The sequence below is a fragment of the Elephantulus edwardii genome, unplaced genomic scaffold (genome assembly GCF_000299155.1).
Source record: "Elephantulus edwardii isolate Elephantulus edwardi_28Jun2011 unplaced genomic scaffold, EleEdw1.0 scaffold00140, whole genome shotgun sequence".
NCBI lineage: Eukaryota > Metazoa > Chordata > Mammalia > Macroscelidea > Macroscelididae > Elephantulus > Elephantulus edwardii.
This window is the reverse complement of record NW_006399890.1, coordinates 2,262,807-2,281,812: the sequence shown is the minus strand read 5'-3', so window position 1 is coordinate 2,281,812 and position 19,006 is coordinate 2,262,807. Positions and strand designations below refer to the sequence as shown.

General features: G+C 39.8%; 1 protein-coding gene across 1 annotated transcript in view; it reads left to right on the top strand.

Annotated features, from left to right (window-relative positions):
- PELI2 (pellino E3 ubiquitin protein ligase family member 2) overlaps positions 1–19,006 on the top strand; it is a 231,751-nt gene that overhangs the window by 206,529 nt on the left and 6,216 nt on the right. Inside the window, exons 4-5 of the mRNA XM_006894334.1 lie at positions 12,355–12,552; positions 13,576–13,764. Of these exons, the coding sequence (XP_006894396.1) occupies positions 12,355–12,552; positions 13,576–13,764 (387 nt within the window). The remainder of the gene's footprint in view (positions 1–12,354; positions 12,553–13,575; positions 13,765–19,006) is intronic.

The following is a 19,006-nucleotide window of genomic DNA, read 5'->3' as shown; positions in this document are numbered from 1 at the left end:
ATTGCATCTCAATGCCAAGAAAGCAAAAATTCTTAACCACTGGACTGACAAGCAGTATCACAAGAGATGAAGAAAAGATTGAAACTATCAACAACCTCATCTCACTTAGATCCACAGTTAACACCCTTGGTACCAACAGTCAGGAAATTGGGAGATGTATTGCAGTGGGAAAGTCTGCAGTTAGGGACCTCTCCAAATTATTGAAGAGAAATTATGTCAGTTTGAGGACTAAGATGCATCTCTTTCAGGCCATGGTCTTTCCAGTCACATTCTGTGCATCTGGAAGGTGGATAGTGAAGGAAGATGACAGAGAAGAATTGATATCTTTGAGCTGTGGTGTTGGAGAAGAGTACTGAACATCCCATAGACTGCCAAAAGAAGAAACAAATACATCTTAGAAAGTTCAGCCAGGGTGCTCTTTGGAGGTAAAGATGATAAAGCTTTGCCTCCCCATACTTCAGGCATGTTGCTAGGAGGGGCTGTTCCTTGGAGAGGTACACGCTGCTTGGAAAGGCAGACGGTGGTAAAGGAGTGAAGACCCTCAACCAGGTGAATTGGCACAGTGACTGCCGTATTCAGCCCTAGTGTGACAAAGTGTGGGGATGGCGCAGGATAGAACAGTGTTCATCTCTATTATTCATAGGGTTGCCATGGGTCATACGCAACTCAACATCGAACAACAACACATCAGTTTTACCATCATGTTCTAGTTTCATACACAGACTAATTGGATATATTGGTCAAACATATTTTAATTTACCCTCCTTCAACAAATTTGTCTGAAACCTACCACTAACAAAAACATATCAACCAGAAGCACTGTTGGTAACGTGCTGTAGAATCAGTTCTGACTCATAGCTACTCATAAACAACACAATGAGATGCTATTTCTGCACCAACCTAACAGTTGCTATGTTTGAAATCCTTGTTGCAGTTACTGTTATCAATCTATCTCATTAAACATCATCATCTTTTTCACTGACTTCGATTTTTCTAACATGATGGCCTTCTATATTGGCCTCATATGAGTCCAAAGTACATGGAAAAAAAGCTTTGTCATCTTCCTTGTAAGGAGTAGACTGTCTCTACTTCTCCCAAGACAGATTTGGTCCTTCTTCTGGAAGTCCATGTATTCTTCACCAACATTACAATTCAAATGCATCAGTTCTTGTTGTTGTTGATTGCCTGTGAGTCTAGCATGACTCATAGTGACCCTATGAACAAAAGGCCTGAAGCCCCTCTGCAACTCTTGACACTTATCAAAGTTCATAGGGTTTATGGAGGCATATTATTTAAGAAGTGGATGCCTGCTTCCACAATTCTTTAGTAACATTCACATTTCCCAGTTATAGAACTCAGTGCTGAGAGACAGTCACTTCAGCTCTTTTTATAGGCTGGGCAACATTACCTGAAAATGATTCTAAGTTAACTGGCCATTTTAAAGTAGCACTTCCTTATTGTATTTCCAGTGGTGGGATTAGGTAGTTGTTGTGATATGCCATCTAGTTGACAATGACTCACAGCGACCTTGCAAACGACAGATCTGAACCTGGCCCTGCTGCTCCGTCCTCACAATCTCTGATATGATTGAGCACATTATTACAGCCTTTATGTTGGTTCATCTTGTTCAGGGTCTTCTTCTCTTTCTCTGACCCTCCACCTTTGCCATTGTGATGTCCTTTTCCAAGGACTGGCCCCTCGTGACAACATGCCCAAAGTTTGTGGAGATGAAGCTTCACCATTCTTGCCTCTAAAGATCTCCCTGGTTGTACTTCCTCCAAGACAAGCCTTGTATGTTCTTTTGGCAGTCTGTGGGATAGTCAGTACTCTTCTTTAACACCACAGTTCAGGAATTCCTGAGGAAATATTTCCTGAGGATTAAATCAAAGTTAGATCTTAATTTAAGGGATGTGTTGAGTATGAGCAATTCTGAGTTGATATAATAAAAATTCAGATCTCAGTCATTATATTCTAGAGTTATTGTTGTTGTTGTTGTTATGTGCTGTCAAGTTGGAACTGAGTCATAGCTGACACTCCAGCAGGTTTTCAGACACTATTCATTGCGCAGGAGGAGACTGACCATTTTGTTCCTGTGGAGCAACTGGTGAATTCAAACAGCCTGCCTTGGGGTTGGCAGTGCAACCCCTTATCAATACATAGAGAGACAAGTAAAGGAAAACCTGGAGAACCTGGCTATTGAGAAACTAAAAAGCATGAAGAAGAAATAGTTTCTAAAATGAACCAGAGGAAGTGATAGGTTGGCTGAGAAAGTCTCTAACAAAATGATGCCACATCCATTCTGATCATAGATAGGATCTGGGGTCTGAATAGATGTTTAAGTCAGTATTAGTCTTTTTCCACCAGTAGATTTCAATTTGATAAACCAATCTGGATGCTGCTGCAAATTGTATCCTTTTTCTGTTTAGGTTTAACTTTAGTTTCCAGTAGTTTTCAATTATAACAATTAATACCATTTTAATTACAGATACTAACTAAACTGGTGAACTGGTCCATAGGGAGCTGGGCTGCTAACCCAGAGATTGAGCGCCTCTGGTGGTTCAAATCAACCAGTGGCTCTGAGAGAAAAAAATGGACAATCTGCTCTCTGAAAACCCACTGCAGGGTCAGTTGTCAATCTGTTCCAAATCTCCAGCAGTGAAAGATTTAGTTAAGAGAAAAATGCTGATGAATTTTTCTATTTTTTTCCCCATAGCTCTTTCTTGAAACTGTGGACATACTATATGTTTTATAAGGTTCAAGCTTTCCATTCATTAACAAGTGATTTTCAAGTACCTTCCATGTGCTCAGTCCTCGTCTGATAGGGAGAGAGCAGCTAAGAGGCCCTTCTGTTAGTAGCTACATCCTAGAAAAGACATAGACAAGCAAGCATTTCAGGTGGAGGAAACACAGCAAGTGCAGGGGTCCTGAAGACAGGATAGGGAGCTGGGAGAGGTAGACAGAGGCCAGGAATGTAATGTATGGTCTTTTGACCAAGTAAAGAGTTATTTAATTCTAACAATTTGAAGGTAGAAGATTTTAAGCAAAGAAAGCAACCACATCAAAATGAACCCGTTTACATGGCTATGTGACACTCCGTAACTAGAATATCTGGACACTATTTCTACAGTTTTTTGAAGAAAGACAATGATGTGTCTAATCCTGACCTAATTTGCATGGCTGGAGACAAAGAGAGCATGAAATAAACAGAGCCCCAGGAGGTCATGAGGGTATTACCTGTGGTTTTTTTTTCTTTTTTAAAAAAATTACTTTTATTGTGGTTTGAGTATAAACTTACAAAGCTTAGTTTTTTTCAGACAGTCATTCATGTGTAGTTCCACAAAATGTCTGATCATTTATTCCATATTTCCTTTCTCTGCACCAAACTTTTAATTAATTTTCAGTTTCTCTCCTGACCCTCCCTGCCATACTAGATGTCATCTAGTGTGGTTGCCATGCTAGAATAATTCACTCTGTATATAAACCTTTCTGTAGCTTTTTTTTTAAATAAAATTTTATTTCAGTTGTGATTTGAACGAACATTTACAGAGAAGTTAGATTCATTCATTTATTGTTGCACATTTTATCCACCTTCCTTCCTTCCCCTTCCTCGAGTCCACCTTTTTTTTTTTTTTAAATATTCATTCATTGTTGCCCAATTACCTACCTCCCTACCCCTAACCCCCAATCCTCTTTATAATGATATATCTCTTATTCTGGGCTGTTGTCATACATATAATGCATAATCATATATTCCTTTTAGACAGCACTTTCTTTCATGTGTTCCAATGCAATCAATGGTCTTTGTAACAGTGCTGCTAAGCAGTATTTGTCTTTTTTGTGACTGAGATATTTCACTCAGCATTATGTGCCCCAGGGTCCCCATGTTGTGTAATATTCTACAAGTTCATTGTTTTTCAGTGCTGGAGAGGGAGCGAGATATATAAATGTTTTTCTATCTATTATAGCTATATATAATATATATTATATATCATATATTGTATATTATATATTATGTATTTATAATATCTAATATATATTATATATATTTATATCTATCTATTATATATATTTATATCTATATATTATATATATTTATATCTATATAATATATAAATGTTTTTCTATCCATTTGTTGATGGGTGTGTAGCTTTTGAAACAGTGGCCTTACACGGTATTTGTCTGTTTTTGACAGATGTATTTCACTTGGCATAATGTCCTCCAAATGCATCCATGTTATATATGTTGTTGTTGTTGTTGTTGTTATGTGCAGTCAAATTAACTGAGACTCATAGTGACTCTATACACAGTTGCTCTGAACCATGCTCTATCCTGAGCCAGTCTGTCTCTGACACACCTACCACCATTACCTCAGGTAATTCTTCATTTTTTTAAGTGTTGTATATTACTCCTTGAAAAAAATGTTGAAGACTACTAGCTATTAGAGAGACACCCATCAAAATGGATATCACTTCATCCTAGCACCAATAGTAAATTCTGGCAAGGGTGTGGTCAGATTGAATCTCTCATCCACTGCTAGGGGAAATGTAAAATGCAATCACGATGCAGTTTAGTATTGCTTTAAAAAGTTGAAAACAGAAATAACATTTGATCCTAGCTATCCCACTATTAGGAATATGCCCTAAAGAAGTAAGAGCTACAACACAAACAGTTATATGCGCAGTCATGTTTAATGCAGCATTATTCACAGTAGCAAAGAGACGGAAACAACTCAAGTACTCATCAGTGAGTGAAAAAAACTACAGGACATTCACAAAATCCTTCTTATTTTTTAAAAGTTAACTCCAGTGGCAGGCTGGAGAAGATTCCATGAGGCGGGGATAAAAGTCGGGAAAACAGTTTGAAGGCTAATGTTATGGAATCCAACAGAAAGAAGCTTGCCACTGGAATTGTTATTATATGCTCATAGAAACCCTATGAACAGTAGACCTAATCTCTGCTGTACTCTTGCCCACAGAAAACTATGGTGGGGAAAAGTAAAGAGATCAAAGTGTGTTTTGAAGGTAAAATTGGAGCATTTACAGAGGAGGCATAATCCATAGGGAGTTGTGTTGCTAACATAAAGGTGGCCTGTTCGACTCCATCAGCAGTTCTGCAGGAGGATTTAGCTCTGAGTCAACAACAGTGAGTTTTAGATTTATATAGAGGTATGAAAAGAAACAGAACTAAGAATGATTTGAGGTTTGTTTAAAAACTAAAATTTGTATAAGCAAACTGAATACCTAGAATTAACATGAGGACGTGTTGGGCTGAAGGAGAATCTACAAGTTCTGAACTTGTTACATTTGAGATGTTTATTGGAGGCACAGGATCTAGCAAGGTTTTTATCACCAGGTTTTGACCTCAGGGTCAAAGTGAAGCACAGTTCACCTAACAGCACCTAATAGCAATAGCAAGAGTTGTTTCCTTAACATAAATTTAGACAGTCTTGTTGAATAAGAATTGATGAGATTATAAGGGAGGGAACAGAAAGGGAAGGAAAGGGGGTTTCCTTACCTGCTGATCTGGACGTGTTTACTTATTTTATGTTAGATACAGATATACCAGAGTATACTGCCTGAACCTGGATTTAGTAGCATATTGATTGTTGTGACTTCAGCAAGGTTTCACTAGCCCAGGGGCAGGGAAGTTCAATTGGGTTAGTTTGAGGGGAGAAGTTGAGCAGAGAGGTGAAGAAACGGAAGTTATATCTAGTATTGCATTTTTATTCCCACTGTGAGTAAGAGAAATAAGGCTGTAGTTGGGGTTCCTGAAGAAAATGTTTTTAAAGATGGGAGCAGTGCTACTCAAAGATGGAGACAGTGCTTATTGGGTCAGGGGTGTAAACCATGATCAATAACAGAAATTTTCTGGCAGCATATAAGAACTCTTACAGCAGTTTGTCATTGCCAGTCAGATGCTGTCTTTTCTAGTGCTCATTTTCACTTTTTTTTAAAAAGAAAATTGTCAGCAATAGATTGAATTCTGTGACAGTCCTTTACTACAAAGTGAAGCTCCGGTCGTGTCATCTGTAGGGCGTTGTGCTGTTAACCCTCAGGTGGCACCTCTCTGGTGGTTCAAATCCACTAACAGCTCAACAGGACAAAGAGGGACACTACCTGCGTGATTCACAGCTTCTGAAAACCCGCTGTAGGATCAGCTCTCAGGTGATTCCAACTCAATGGCAGTGAGTTTGGTTGGTTGGCCAATTGGTTGGTTGGTTTTTGGTGTTTTTTTTTAACTACACAGAGTTTTGGAGGAATACTGGTGCACTCCAGTACAGAGAGAGACAGGACTGCTTCTGGAGAGAAAAAAACAATATCAAAACAAAGTCCTTGGGAAGGAGAGATGATGAAGATTAGTCAAGAGGTTGAACTTGAGTAAGAGCATCAGTGCTTCAGATGACAGGAAGGAGGTCAGAAAACGAGCTTTCAGATGCTGGGTTCGTTGGGGAGAGGTAAGGAAGCCTTTCCAGGTGCTTCGCGGTTATCTGTACCAGCCTCAACTCACATGGCAAACTCAGCTTTTCTTATATACAGGTAATTTCCCCAGCTAGAATAAGGCTTTGTTGCAGTGACTTTGTTATACCCATTTATAACAGAGTTTAACTCTTTATAACAAGTTGGAGTTTTTTTGAAAACTTACAACAGAGTTAAACCCTTATAAAAGGGTTTTTTGAAAGTTTTCATTATTGCCTTTTAGGATCAGTATCTTTATATATCCTACCTTTGTATTTGGGTATTCATATGAGAATGAGAACATCAGCATATTCCATGCCTCAGCATTGAATATAATCCATCTAGTTAATGATGATGTTGAGTAGCGTTGAATTGTTTCCAACTTTTAATACAGCGCAGTGAAGCACTGCCGGATACCAGCAGGGCCACCCACGGTGAATAGGCTTCAGCAGAACTTCCAGATTAAGACAGACCAGGAAGAAGGACATGCAGAAATGGGTGCTGATATGGGGGAAATATTACTAGCAGCAAAAGGTATTTTTAAAAAATAAAAATTATGGTTTTAAACATTCGTTATAATGTATTATAATGAACTGTGCGAAGAGCTAGTGTCAGAAAATCAAAGGGGCTGAATTCACTCAGCATTTCTGAAGCTCAAGGAACTAAAGAAGAAATTCAAGCCTCGAGTTGCAATACTTAAGGATGCTTTGGACAGAATATTAAATGATCCTGAAAGTATTAAAAGAAGATGAAAAGAGTATACAGAGTCATTGTACCAAAAGGAATTGGCAGACACAGAGAATTTCATGAAACAACATATGAGCAAGAGCCTGTGGCGATGAAGGAAAAAGTTCAAGCTCCTTTGAAAGAATTGGCAAAAAATAAGGCCCCAGGGATTAATGGTATACCAATTGACATATTTCAACCGACAGGTGCTGCCCTAGATGTGCTTCCCAGGTTATGCCAAGAAATCTGGAGGACAACCACTTGGTCAACCAACTGGAAGATATCTATATTTGTTTCCATTTGAAAGAAAGGTGATCCAACAGAGTGTGGAAATTATTGAATAATATCATTAAGATCACATGTAAGCAGGATTCTGCTGAAGATTATCCAAAAATGACTGGAACAGCGCATCAGCAGAGAACTACCTGAAGTGTAGGCTGGGTTTAGAAGGGGTCGTGGTACTAGGGATGTTTTAGCTAATGTTAAATAGATCTTGGCTGAAAGCAGAGAGTACCAGAGGAATGTCTGTCTGTGTTTCATTGATTGTACAAAGGCATTTGACTGTGTGGATGACAACAAACTGTGGCTGATTCTGAGAAGAATGGGATTGAATATACGGTGGACTACTAAGAGGATGAATAGGTTTGTTCTGGAGAGGATTAAACCAGGCTGCGCTTTGGAAGCATGGATTCTGAAGCTTCATCTGACATGCTTTGGACCTGTTGCAAGGAGGGATCATTTCTTAGAGAAGAGGGGTGTCATGCTGGGCAGGGTAGAGGAGGGGAAGACCCTCTGTGAGGTGGGTTGATTCAGTGTCTGGGGTAGTGGGGTAGGTGTGTCAGAGACAGTGAGATTGTCACAGGATAGAGCAGGGTTTAGGGCTGTTGTACATAGGGTCGCTATGAGTTGCAGGTGACTCAAGAGTACATAACAACATAGTTTTAAAAGCAGTTTGTCCTCATTCATATATGTCATAAGCTAAGGACTACTTGTATATAAAATTGAAAGTGCTGGGTGATATTTACTGTCTGTGTGATTGACAGTAGTAGGAGATAAAGATCCCAGTGGGAGAACTATGTGAATATCAGCAGCATGTAAATGTCAGATAAATTCAGAAACATCTTGTCTTAGTTCTTTAATAATGTATTGTTGATTTAGTGGTACAAACAAAAGGCGGGCTCTAAATTCTCCATGTTGAATGATTTTTCAGGAGAGTGCTTATATTTTTCCTAGAAAAGCATCTTGATACTAGTGCCCTGAAGTACAGAACTTTGCTAGCATTGTATAACTTAAACCTAAATGGAAGTGAACTGATAAGCACCCCTTAGATGACCAGGCAGATAAGAATCATGACTTGAAACAATTGATCCCAGCAGAATGTTCTAGTTGGAATGAAATGTCATGCTTTACAGTCAATTTCAGTTAATTCAAGACATTAATACATTGGGGTGAGCTCCAACGTGGCTTTTCCAGAAGAGGGTTATCTCTCTAGGCAAGAAGGAAGAGCCTTGTGATGTTCTTGAAGTAAAAGGTACTAATGCTTTCCATTTGAACCTGTGACAGCTTTGAATGTCTTTTCTCTCCTGCATGAAGGTTTATAGGAAAGAGAACAGAGACTGGGTCCTTGTGGGGCTTCAGGTTTGGTGAAGAACAGAGGCAGTTTTCAAACGTCTCACATATCATTCCTAAACTGCAGTGGAATAAATATTTGGGACACGTTTGTTCTGAGTCTTGTAAGAGCCTTAAATTTTTTCCCCCCGTGGACGGCTTCCTCTTGTATCCTGCAAACTGACTGGAGGGTCAGCTGTGAGTTGGTTCCAACTTGATGATACTCAGAGCAGCAACACATACTTTTCTAAATTTAACTGTTTTACAGTAAGCACTGTTCCTTTTCTAATTTAAGAAAGATTAGTATGTTAAGAAATGGTATCCCTGTGCTAATCTAAATCTCTCTCATTTAAAGAAATTGGAGCTGACTCACTTCAGTAGAGCTCTGCATAACCCTTTTAATGAACCCTATGGAGGGGAGATGTTGCAAGTTTAAGAAGATGATTTGTATAATATGATTTTATAACATCACTAATTTCAACTTTATGTTGCATTTTTAGCAAGTTAGATGTTTTCTAAACCTGAAATGTTCAAGCAATCTGCATCTATTCCAGTTGATGAGTTTCCGTGAACTCAGCGGTTTGGTTTATTCCAGGCACATTTCATTAGGACAAGAAATTAAGGGTTGTGAAAAACAAGAGAAAATAGATGTCTGTTGTCTGTTGATTTTACAGAGATATTCTACGCATGAGAATGTATCTGTGAGATTTAAAAAAAAAATAATACTGTTCCAAGAAGCAAACAGAGTTAAATGATGCAAGATATAGATTATTATTTCACTTTTATTCATTGAGATAAAAAAAATGAACTGCATTGCTGATGTTTAAGATAGAATTTAGCTGTCTTAATGAAGATAACCTTGGAAATGGGCTAGGGGGCCTGAGGTGTGTGCATCTGGGGTTAGATGTGTACCTCCTCTGTTGGAAGCGCTGAAATCAGAGTCATTGTTGCTAGAATAGACCATTAACGTATTTAGTGAAAATATAGCTCATTTACATATAAATGATTTTCATTTAGGAAGTCTCTGTGGCACACACAACATTTATAATTTTTTTTTCTGGTTTGAAAGTTGTGGAGCATAATTACATGAACATTTTAAATATTCCATCTTGAATACTTCCTTATTTGTAAACCAATATTTCATTCTTCTCAGTGCACACTGGAGAGTGGTACCTGTCTTGTATTATTTCTTGAATTCCAACACCTTTGTTAGAACCCTGAAATTTTCCTAATAAAATATGTTCTTTCTGGCAGCAACTAAGCATACCAAGGAAAGTAAGTAAATAAAATATTATTAGAAACTTTTTAAACCTTTTTCAGTTTCTAAAACATTGAAAATTGAACTGCTAAAACCAGCTTCTACCATCATTTGTTTGATGAACATCCTGAATTTTATATAAGCCCTTTACATCATTCTTTACACAGCAAACGATAATAGACATTCTATCTCTGTCAAGTTTATACCTGCTCTTACTCAAGTCAATGTTGAATTTATTTTGTGGGGAATGCTATTTTGTAGAGCTGATCAAGAAACTAGAGGGATTCCTACATTTACTTCTTTAAAACTCTGTCTTTCTTCTAGAAATTTGCTCTTGCCGTATATCGTGGCAGCATCATGGTAAGAGGCTGTGCTGCAATCCCAAAGGCACTTGGTTCAAACCACCAGTTGCTTCTCAGGAGAAGGAGGGGCAGTCTCCTCCAGTGGGATTTACTGCCTCTAAAAACCCTCTGGAGATTCAGCTATAAGTTGGATCCAACTCGATGGCACACCACAACAACAGCATTCACAGTGGAGTTGGGACTAACTCATAGCTGACCTGTTAGCCAGTTTTCAGATACAGTTAGTAGTATGACAGAGATTGTCCATCTTTCTACAGAAGAGCAACTGGTGGATCTTTAACAATTTGCCTTTAGGTTGGCAGTGCAACTCTTTACCACTTAACTACCTAGAAATGTTGTTGTTGTTGTTATGTACCATCAAGTCGCCTGTGACTCATAGCTACCCTTTGTACAACAGCCCTAAACTCTTCTCTGTCTTGTGCCAATCGCACTGCCTCTGGCACACCCATCCTGATTACCCCAGTCACTGGATCAATCCACCTCATAGAGGGCCTTCCCCTCCTACACCTGCCCTCCACCCTCCCAAGCATTCTGTCCCTCTCCAAGGACCGGTCCCTCCTTACAGCATGTCCAGAGTATGTTAGACGGAGCCTCAGAATCCTTGTCTCCAAGGAGCAGCCCGGTTTAACCCTCTCTTGGATGAATCTGGTTTTTTTTTCTTAGCAGTCCATGGTACCCTCAGTACTCTTCTTCAGCACCACAGCTCAAAGGCATCAGTTCTCCTTCTATCCTCCTTGGTCATTGTCCAACTCTCTGATGCATAACAAGTGATTGCAAAGGCCATGGCCTCTATCAGACACACCTTAGTCCCAGAGAGACACCATTGCTCTTCAGTACTTTGGAGAGGTCCCTAACAGCAGACTTTCTACTGCAATACATCTTTTAATTTCCTGGCTGCTGGTGCCAAGAATGTTGACCGTGGAGCCAAGCAAACTAAAGCTGTGAACAATCTCAATCTCTTCACCATCCATCCTGATGCTGCCAATTTGTCCAGTGGTGAGAATCTTTGTCTTCTTGACATTGAGCCTCAATCCATGTTGAAGGCTGCAGTCCCTGACCCTCAGCAGCAAGTGCTTCAGGTCCTCCTCAGTTTCAGCTAGCAGTGTTGTGTCATCTGCATAATGCAGATTGTTGATAGATTTTCCACCAATCCTGACCCCACATTTCTCCTCATGGATGTTGTTGTTGTTGTTGTTGTTAAGTGCCATCAAGTCGCAGGCAACTCATAGCGACCCTATGAAGGAGAATCCTCAACACTTGTGTGTCTCTCATCCTCTCTCCCGGTTCATAGGGTTTCCGGAGGCAAGCTATTACGGAAGTGGATGCCACTCCTGCTTCCAAGCTTGTTTTAATAGGGGAGTTTCACCCAACACTGTCCACCATGGGTAACCAACCATTGACACATTTGACACATCAGTGTCACAGTGTTCAGCCTCACAGCAACCACAAGTTACCACTGTATGGCAAGTGGACACACCAGGGCTGTATGACCTAGAGGAATGTTTGAACAAAAACAATGAAAGACTGGCTAGAGAGCCACAGATTAAAAGTCACCCACCTTTGGTTTGGTTGCATTGCTTTCAGTCCTCCAGCCCAGCTGATCACTCCTCATAGATAGAAAAGAAAGAAAAAAAGCTATGCAAGTTTTTTTTTTATTTCTGCCTGATTTCAAGTGTGAAATCTAACGTTTAAAGGAAAATCTAATATTTGCCCCTCTAGAATAGAAAATCGATCTCTGTCTAAGTCAGTAAAACCTGACTATTGGTAAGCATAGCTTCTTCAAGTAAACTGGAAGAGAAGTGAAACTAGATGTTACCCCTTAAATTTGGACCCTCAAAGCACACTTCATGAATGTCAGAGGGATCCTGCACACCCAATCCCGGGGAACAGAGCTGGGTGCTGGGATAATTCTTGGGTGAATCATGAGTGTGTTTGATTTATCCAGGTGGGCAGGTCAACAGAAAGCCCTATCGACTTCGTCGTTACAGACACGATTTCGGGCAGTCAGAATGGTGATGAAGCTCAGATCACCCAAAGCACCATCTCCAGGTTCGCCTGCAGGATCGTCTGTGACAGGAACGAGCCGTACACGGCGCGGATCTTCGCGGCAGGGTTTGACTCGTCCAAAAACATCTTTCTTGGAGTAAGTTCTCTTAATGAGCATATTGTTGCAGAGGAGGGGGAGCTACATTACTGTAGAAACTCTTAATTGTGGGGAAAAGTTAATTGCTTTTTAATGATAGCTCTCATAGGAGTTTGTTGTTGTTGTTTTGTGACATCAAGTTGGAGCTGACTCCCCAGGGAGTTTTCAGAGGCTGTAAATCACACGGGAGGAAGGAGATTGTCCATCTTTGTGCCATGTCATTGGCATGGGGGCTGGGATTATAATGTTGCTAAGTGCTGTCCCATTGACTAATGTACGCGGCAACCCTGTGGACAAGAATTGAAACCTTGCCCTGTCCTGCGCCATCGTCATAGTCTCTGCCATGCTCAAGCCCATTGGAGAAATGGGCTGAAATTGTTGGTGTTTACTTGAATCATGTGAATCACGTCTGGTGGGGTCTAGCACCCTGGAAGAAGGTGTACAGTCTCTGGTGCACACATCCAAGAGTCTTGCCTTGTGATCATATCGAGTTGCTTGCCTGTCCCTTCCACTTTTGATGGTACAGACAGTGATTTGTAGAAAAGATAATAGCAACAACTTGTAAACTTAAGACTGCCTTAAATTTTTTACTTTAACAAACTTTTTAAAGTAATTCTTCATCCTTTTATATACTTTCAAGATAAGTAGTTGTAAAACATTTGGGGATAAGATGAAACACAAATACAGAACTATAGAAGGCACACTTGATTTCTAGAACCACCCTGGAGTTCCTTACAAAGACTCTCTGAGGGAAGAACCAGGCATCAGGCTCTATTTCTTAAGCTCCCCAGATGGATGAAATCTGTCTCCAGTGATAAATCACTCACCTCCTGTTAGCGCTTCTTTCATATTGTCAGAATAATTGCCTGTTTTATCCTTCCCATTATCAAGCTTGAAATAGAAAATGAGAATCCATCACTTTCTTCTCCTCTGCGCCTACCCGATATTTAAAGAGATTCTGGAATCCCTGCATTTGAAATGTAATCTTGGCACGTGTCTCCTTTCCTGTGCTGTGCTCTCCAGGAAAAGGCAGCAAAGTGGAAGAACCCCGACGGCCACATGGATGGGCTCACCACCAACGGGGTCCTGGTGATGCATCCCAGAGGGGGCTTCACGGAAGAGTCTCAGCCTGGAGTCTGGCGAGAGATCTCGGTCTGCGGAGACGTGTACACCTTGAGGGAAACCAGGTCGGCCCAGCAGAGGGGAAAGCTGGTGAGTGCTCTTCACACTGGAAAATGTACTAAACTACAGAAATGCAACTTTACAACTGTCTTCCCCCCCTCCCCCCGAAATAGGGACCCTTTTGTATAGGTATGGAGTCCCTAAGTGGGGCTATGGTTGACATGCTTTGTAGGTATCCACATGGATTGAGATTTTAATCTATCCACAGACAACTTGGAAGAAAGGCTTGGCAATCTCCCAAAAAGTAAGCCACTAAAAACCCTATGATGTACAGTGCAACTCTGACACACATGGGGTCTCCTAAAATTGGGGTTTGACTCAGTGGCATGTGGTTTGTACACATAAAAGTATTCCACTGACCAAAGACGATGAAAAGTCTATAAACACCTGTAAGAAAAATGAAATGGCTTTATTTCCTTTCATAATTAAGTTCTTCCCATAGTGGAAGTAAGTTATCCTTTATCTCTCCCCGATACAAGCCTAGGGAGCTCGGGGGACTTAGTGGTAAGAAATTTCCTGCCAATTCAAAGGTACTTCGTTCTAATCCACCAACTGCTCCACAGGAGAAAGTTGGGCAGTCTCCTCCCATGCAGTTTACTGCCTCTGAAAACCCCCTGGAGGGTCAGCTATAGGTCACTTCCAACTTGGTGGTACACAACAACTACAGCAATTTTACAAGGCTAATTTTTAGTAAAATTAATCTTAGTAAAAATAATGTTATTTTTAGTATAAGACGTTCCTAATTTGAAAAAGTTCAGAATAGTCCAAGACTGAATAGTGAAATGATAAATTGGAAAATTAATGCTAAGACTTCTGGAACTAAAAGTTAATTAAATCTCACATACTTTGGGCATGTGAGGCTATTCCTTGGAGAGGGACATCATGCTTAGAAAACTGGAGAGATGGTGAAGGAGAAGAAGACCCTCAACTCTTTCAACTGGATTGACAGTGACTCCAGCAATGAACTCAAGTGTGTCAGAGATGTTGAAGATGGCAGAGGGTAGGACAGGGTTCAGATTTCTTGTTCATAGGGGGGCTGAGTAGTACTCAACTAGATGATGCCTAATAAAAACAATGTTGTATTATATTCTTTACCACTAAATACCTCTTACATTCACTTAAGGAAAAATAAATTTACTTTTAGTATGACACGTTACTAATTTGTAAAAGTCCAGAATAGTTGAAGACTTTTAGTGAAATTATAAATTAGAGAATTAATCTCAAGACTCTTCTAAAACTAAAAGTTAATTAACTTAGCCTTTTTTATTTTTTTAACTTGAGTTCACAGTAAAATGTCAATATAGAATTCCCTATATGCTTTGCCAAAATCGTAGTTATATTGCTTTTTTCCCTTGAAATGATTCATCTGCTGCATTGTTCTGGCATGTTAATGTTTTCCTATAAATATCACTACTTATTCTTGTAACTTAAGCCATTTCATCATTGAACCTTCTCTTCTGTGGAAAATAATCATAGTATCGTAAATGGGGATCTTTAAGATTCTGTTGTTGCTATGACAATAGGACCCAACTGTCCCAAGGTTCTTCTTAGTAAACTTTACACTTCCCATATTTTTACTAAATTGTTGGATAGAAGCTACAACAGGAAGCAAATATTTTCAAAACTCTCACAGGAAAATATGCAGAAAACAAAGGAGTTTTTTCAGACATTTATTCATAAAATAGATACTGAAATATTTTTATGCTAGGAAAAGTAGAAACCTGTTTCAGTAACTAGTTTGCTATTCTCTACTGTATCTTTGTTTTCCGAAAAGTTGTGGTTTGCTTTCTTTTGTTCCCGGTGGGCACCTTTGTGCAGCACCAGGAGCAGCATCTGCATTTTACATTTGAGTCTTGTCTTGGAACATCATGACTAAGTAAATATGAGAAGTGTTGTCTAAGAAAGACCATGCAAATTCAGTATTTAAATACTCTTTAAGAGACTGTAAATAAGGAAGAGCATCTTCTTGCAAATATCTTTTTGTTTACAATTGAATAATTTACACAACAATGGTGTCGTTGCCCATGCTGGTTATTAATTATTAGGATGTCATTGCTGGCTATGGGGTGTGGGTGCTAGATTATTTGCTCCCTGACAGAAGCAGAATCAAGCCCTATCAGGAAGGTGAAATCAGCCCATTTTCTAGATGAGGAAGGTGTGGCATCAGGGATTGAAGATTTGCTAATGGAAATTGCTATGCATGGGATTGAAACTCAAGTCCTGTGATTGAGTATCTCTTGTCTCCTGTGACTGTTTTGCAGGGAGCCACACCTGGCATTCACCTGAAAAGGTTTATCCTAGAGCATTTGCCTCCCTGGGTAAAAGAAAGCATTAGCACCCCCAGGGTACGTGTTACCCAAGAAGGCACAATCCCTGATGAGTATCTGGTTGTGGCACAGTGACCCGATTCTGGCAGCAGTATATTCCAGACAATGTTACAATCCTGAAAAGAATCAACTTCCCAAACAGCTTGGATTGATGCTGAACCTTTGTCTCACATTCCTTCCATCAGGAAGGGCCAGTCCTTGGGAAAAAAACCCTCATTCTGGAAAAGCTCATCACAAGAGAGGACTTAGTGGTGGGCTTGAGCATGGTGGAGATTGTGAGGATGGAACGGGATAGGGCAGGGTTGTCATCTGTTCTTCATAGGATCCCCGTGAGTCAGCATCCACTTGATGGCACCTCATAACTTTTTAGTTAGCCTCCATAAATTACCCGGCAATCTAAGCGAAGCTGCATTCTATTATTTGATAAGGTAAAATGGACTAGTCCTTGGGCTCCTGGGAGACTGAAGGGCAGGATCTTCCTTCCCGCTTGTTAAAATAGAGTCTGTCTCTCTCTGACGTAAACTGCTGGTTCTTTGAGCTCCTCTTTCCATTTATGGCTCTTGGGTCCTATATACGTTGCTGGTAGTGTTTGATATGTCTATCTGATCAGATACTGGGGATCATCTATGATAATCATCTTTGCAGTTTAACCCCACATAAAGTCAGAGTTTTGTTCATGGTCCTGAGTATTTGTTAATGAGTGTTTGTTATGCTAATGTCAGAAGCACCTTGTCCTCACTATGTGGACCTCATGCCAATGAAGGTTTGTGTTGCTCTCAGACTCAGCATTCTATAGAACTCAGAGTGTGTTCTTTTTGGTTGATTTTTTGTTTTATATTGTTTGTTGTTGTTTTCTCCAGAATGTGTTCTTAACAGCAAATTGTTTCACATCATTGTAGCAAATGAAGGAACTTGGGAACTGACATTTACTTCAACATAATCAAATATGAAAGGCTTTTTAGATGTTTAACCCCCATTTACTATTTAAGTGAATGTATTTGAATCAGAATTCCATCCTACTCATTTCCCTCATTAATGTTAACTTATGGAAGTTGTTGTTAGGTGCTGTCAAGTCAACTATGACAAATAGTGACCCTGTGGACAGTAAGTCTGAGCCTCACCCTCACCGTCTCTCATATGCTCAAGCCCATTCTGATGGTCCATCTCGTTAAGGATCTTCCTCTCCTGCTGACCTTTCATATCATGATGTATCCTTGTCCAAAGACTAGCCAAAAGTAAGACCACCATTCTTGCCCTTAAGAAGCACCTTGGTCTTACCTCCTCCAAGACAGGTTTATTTGTTCTTTTGACAGTCCCTGGATTATTCAGTACCCTTCTCCATAACCATGCCTCAAAGGCATCAGTTTTTCTTTCTGTCTTTTTTATTTGTTGTTGAACTTTCAGATGCATAAGAAACAACTGAAAATACCATGTCTTAGATTTGACATATCTTAATCTTTTAATTGACATCCTTACTTGTTAGCATTTTAAGGAGTTTCTTGACAGCAGATTTCCCAGTGTAATATGTCTTTTGATGCTGCTACCATTGGTGTTGACTGTGGGTCCAAGTAAAATGAGCTTGTTGACAACATCAGTCTCTTCCTCATCTATCATGGTATTGCTTGATGGCCCAGAAGTGAGGATTTTTATTTTCTTGATGTTGAGACATAATCCATATTGAAAGCTGTAGTCTTTGATCTTCTTTAGTAAATGCTTCAAGTGTTCACTTTCTGTAAGCAAGGTTATGTCATCTGCATAATACAGGTTGTTGATGAGTCTCTCTTCCAATCCTAAGGCCACATTCTTCTTCATATAGTTAAACTTCTTGATTTGGTGTTGGTGGTGTTATGTGCCATCAAGTCACCTGCGACTCATAGTAACCCTAAGTATAACAGCCCTAAAGCCTGCTCTATCCTGTGCCAATCTTATGTCTCTGACACACCTACCCTACTCACTTAATCAGTCCATCTCATTGTGGATCTTACTCTCCTGTGCTGTCACTCCACCCTCCCAAGAATGACATCCCTCTCTAAGAACTGGTCCCCCCTTGCAACATGTCCAGAGTATGTCAGGTGAGGCTTCAGAATTGATTCTTCCAAGGAGCAGCCAGTTTAACCCTCTCCAGGAAGAACCTGTTCATTTTCTTAGCATTCATAGTTTATTCAATACTTTTCTCCAACACCACAGCTCAAAGGCATCAATTCTCCTTCTGTCCTCCCTAGTCATTCATTATCCAGCTCTCTGATGCATAGCAAGTGATTGCAAAGACTGTATCAGACACACCTTATCTCCAGACTGACATGTATCTATATCTACAAGACTGAGTATTTTATTAAACCATATTTGGATCATTTTTATTAAACTATAGTGCCTTTGAGTAAAATTAAGTAGCTGTTGTTGTTAAGTGCCATTGAGTTGAGAACAACTCATAGCAACCCTATAAACAAAAGACCTGAGTCCTGTTCTATAACTATCATTGTTTCTCTATGTTCATAGTCTTTCCAGAGACATGTTGTTTAGGAAGTGGGTGCCACTCCTGCTTCCTTCAAGCCTGTCTCAACCTGTGAGCTCCACTAAACACTGCCCACTATGGGTAACCATATGGCAATTGACACACCAGATTCACAGTGTTCAGCAAGTTGATTTGCTTACAGAAGGTGATTACCCATGGAAACACTAGGTGAAGACAGTCCACAGAACACTTTTATTAGTTTTGCATTCATTCTCTCTGAGGACATTGCTTAGAGCAGTCCCATTTTCTGATGGATATTGTTACTGTCTTCATTTACATATGAGGAAACACAGACTTGAAGTCACTTATTAATAAGTGGTGGAGGTAGAGGTTGGATTCCCTGTAGTCCATGGAGATGGGAAACAGGCAAGAGCCTCTGTATTTTAATTTCAGTACTTTCAAAACACCATCATCAATTTCTTGTACTTTTTCT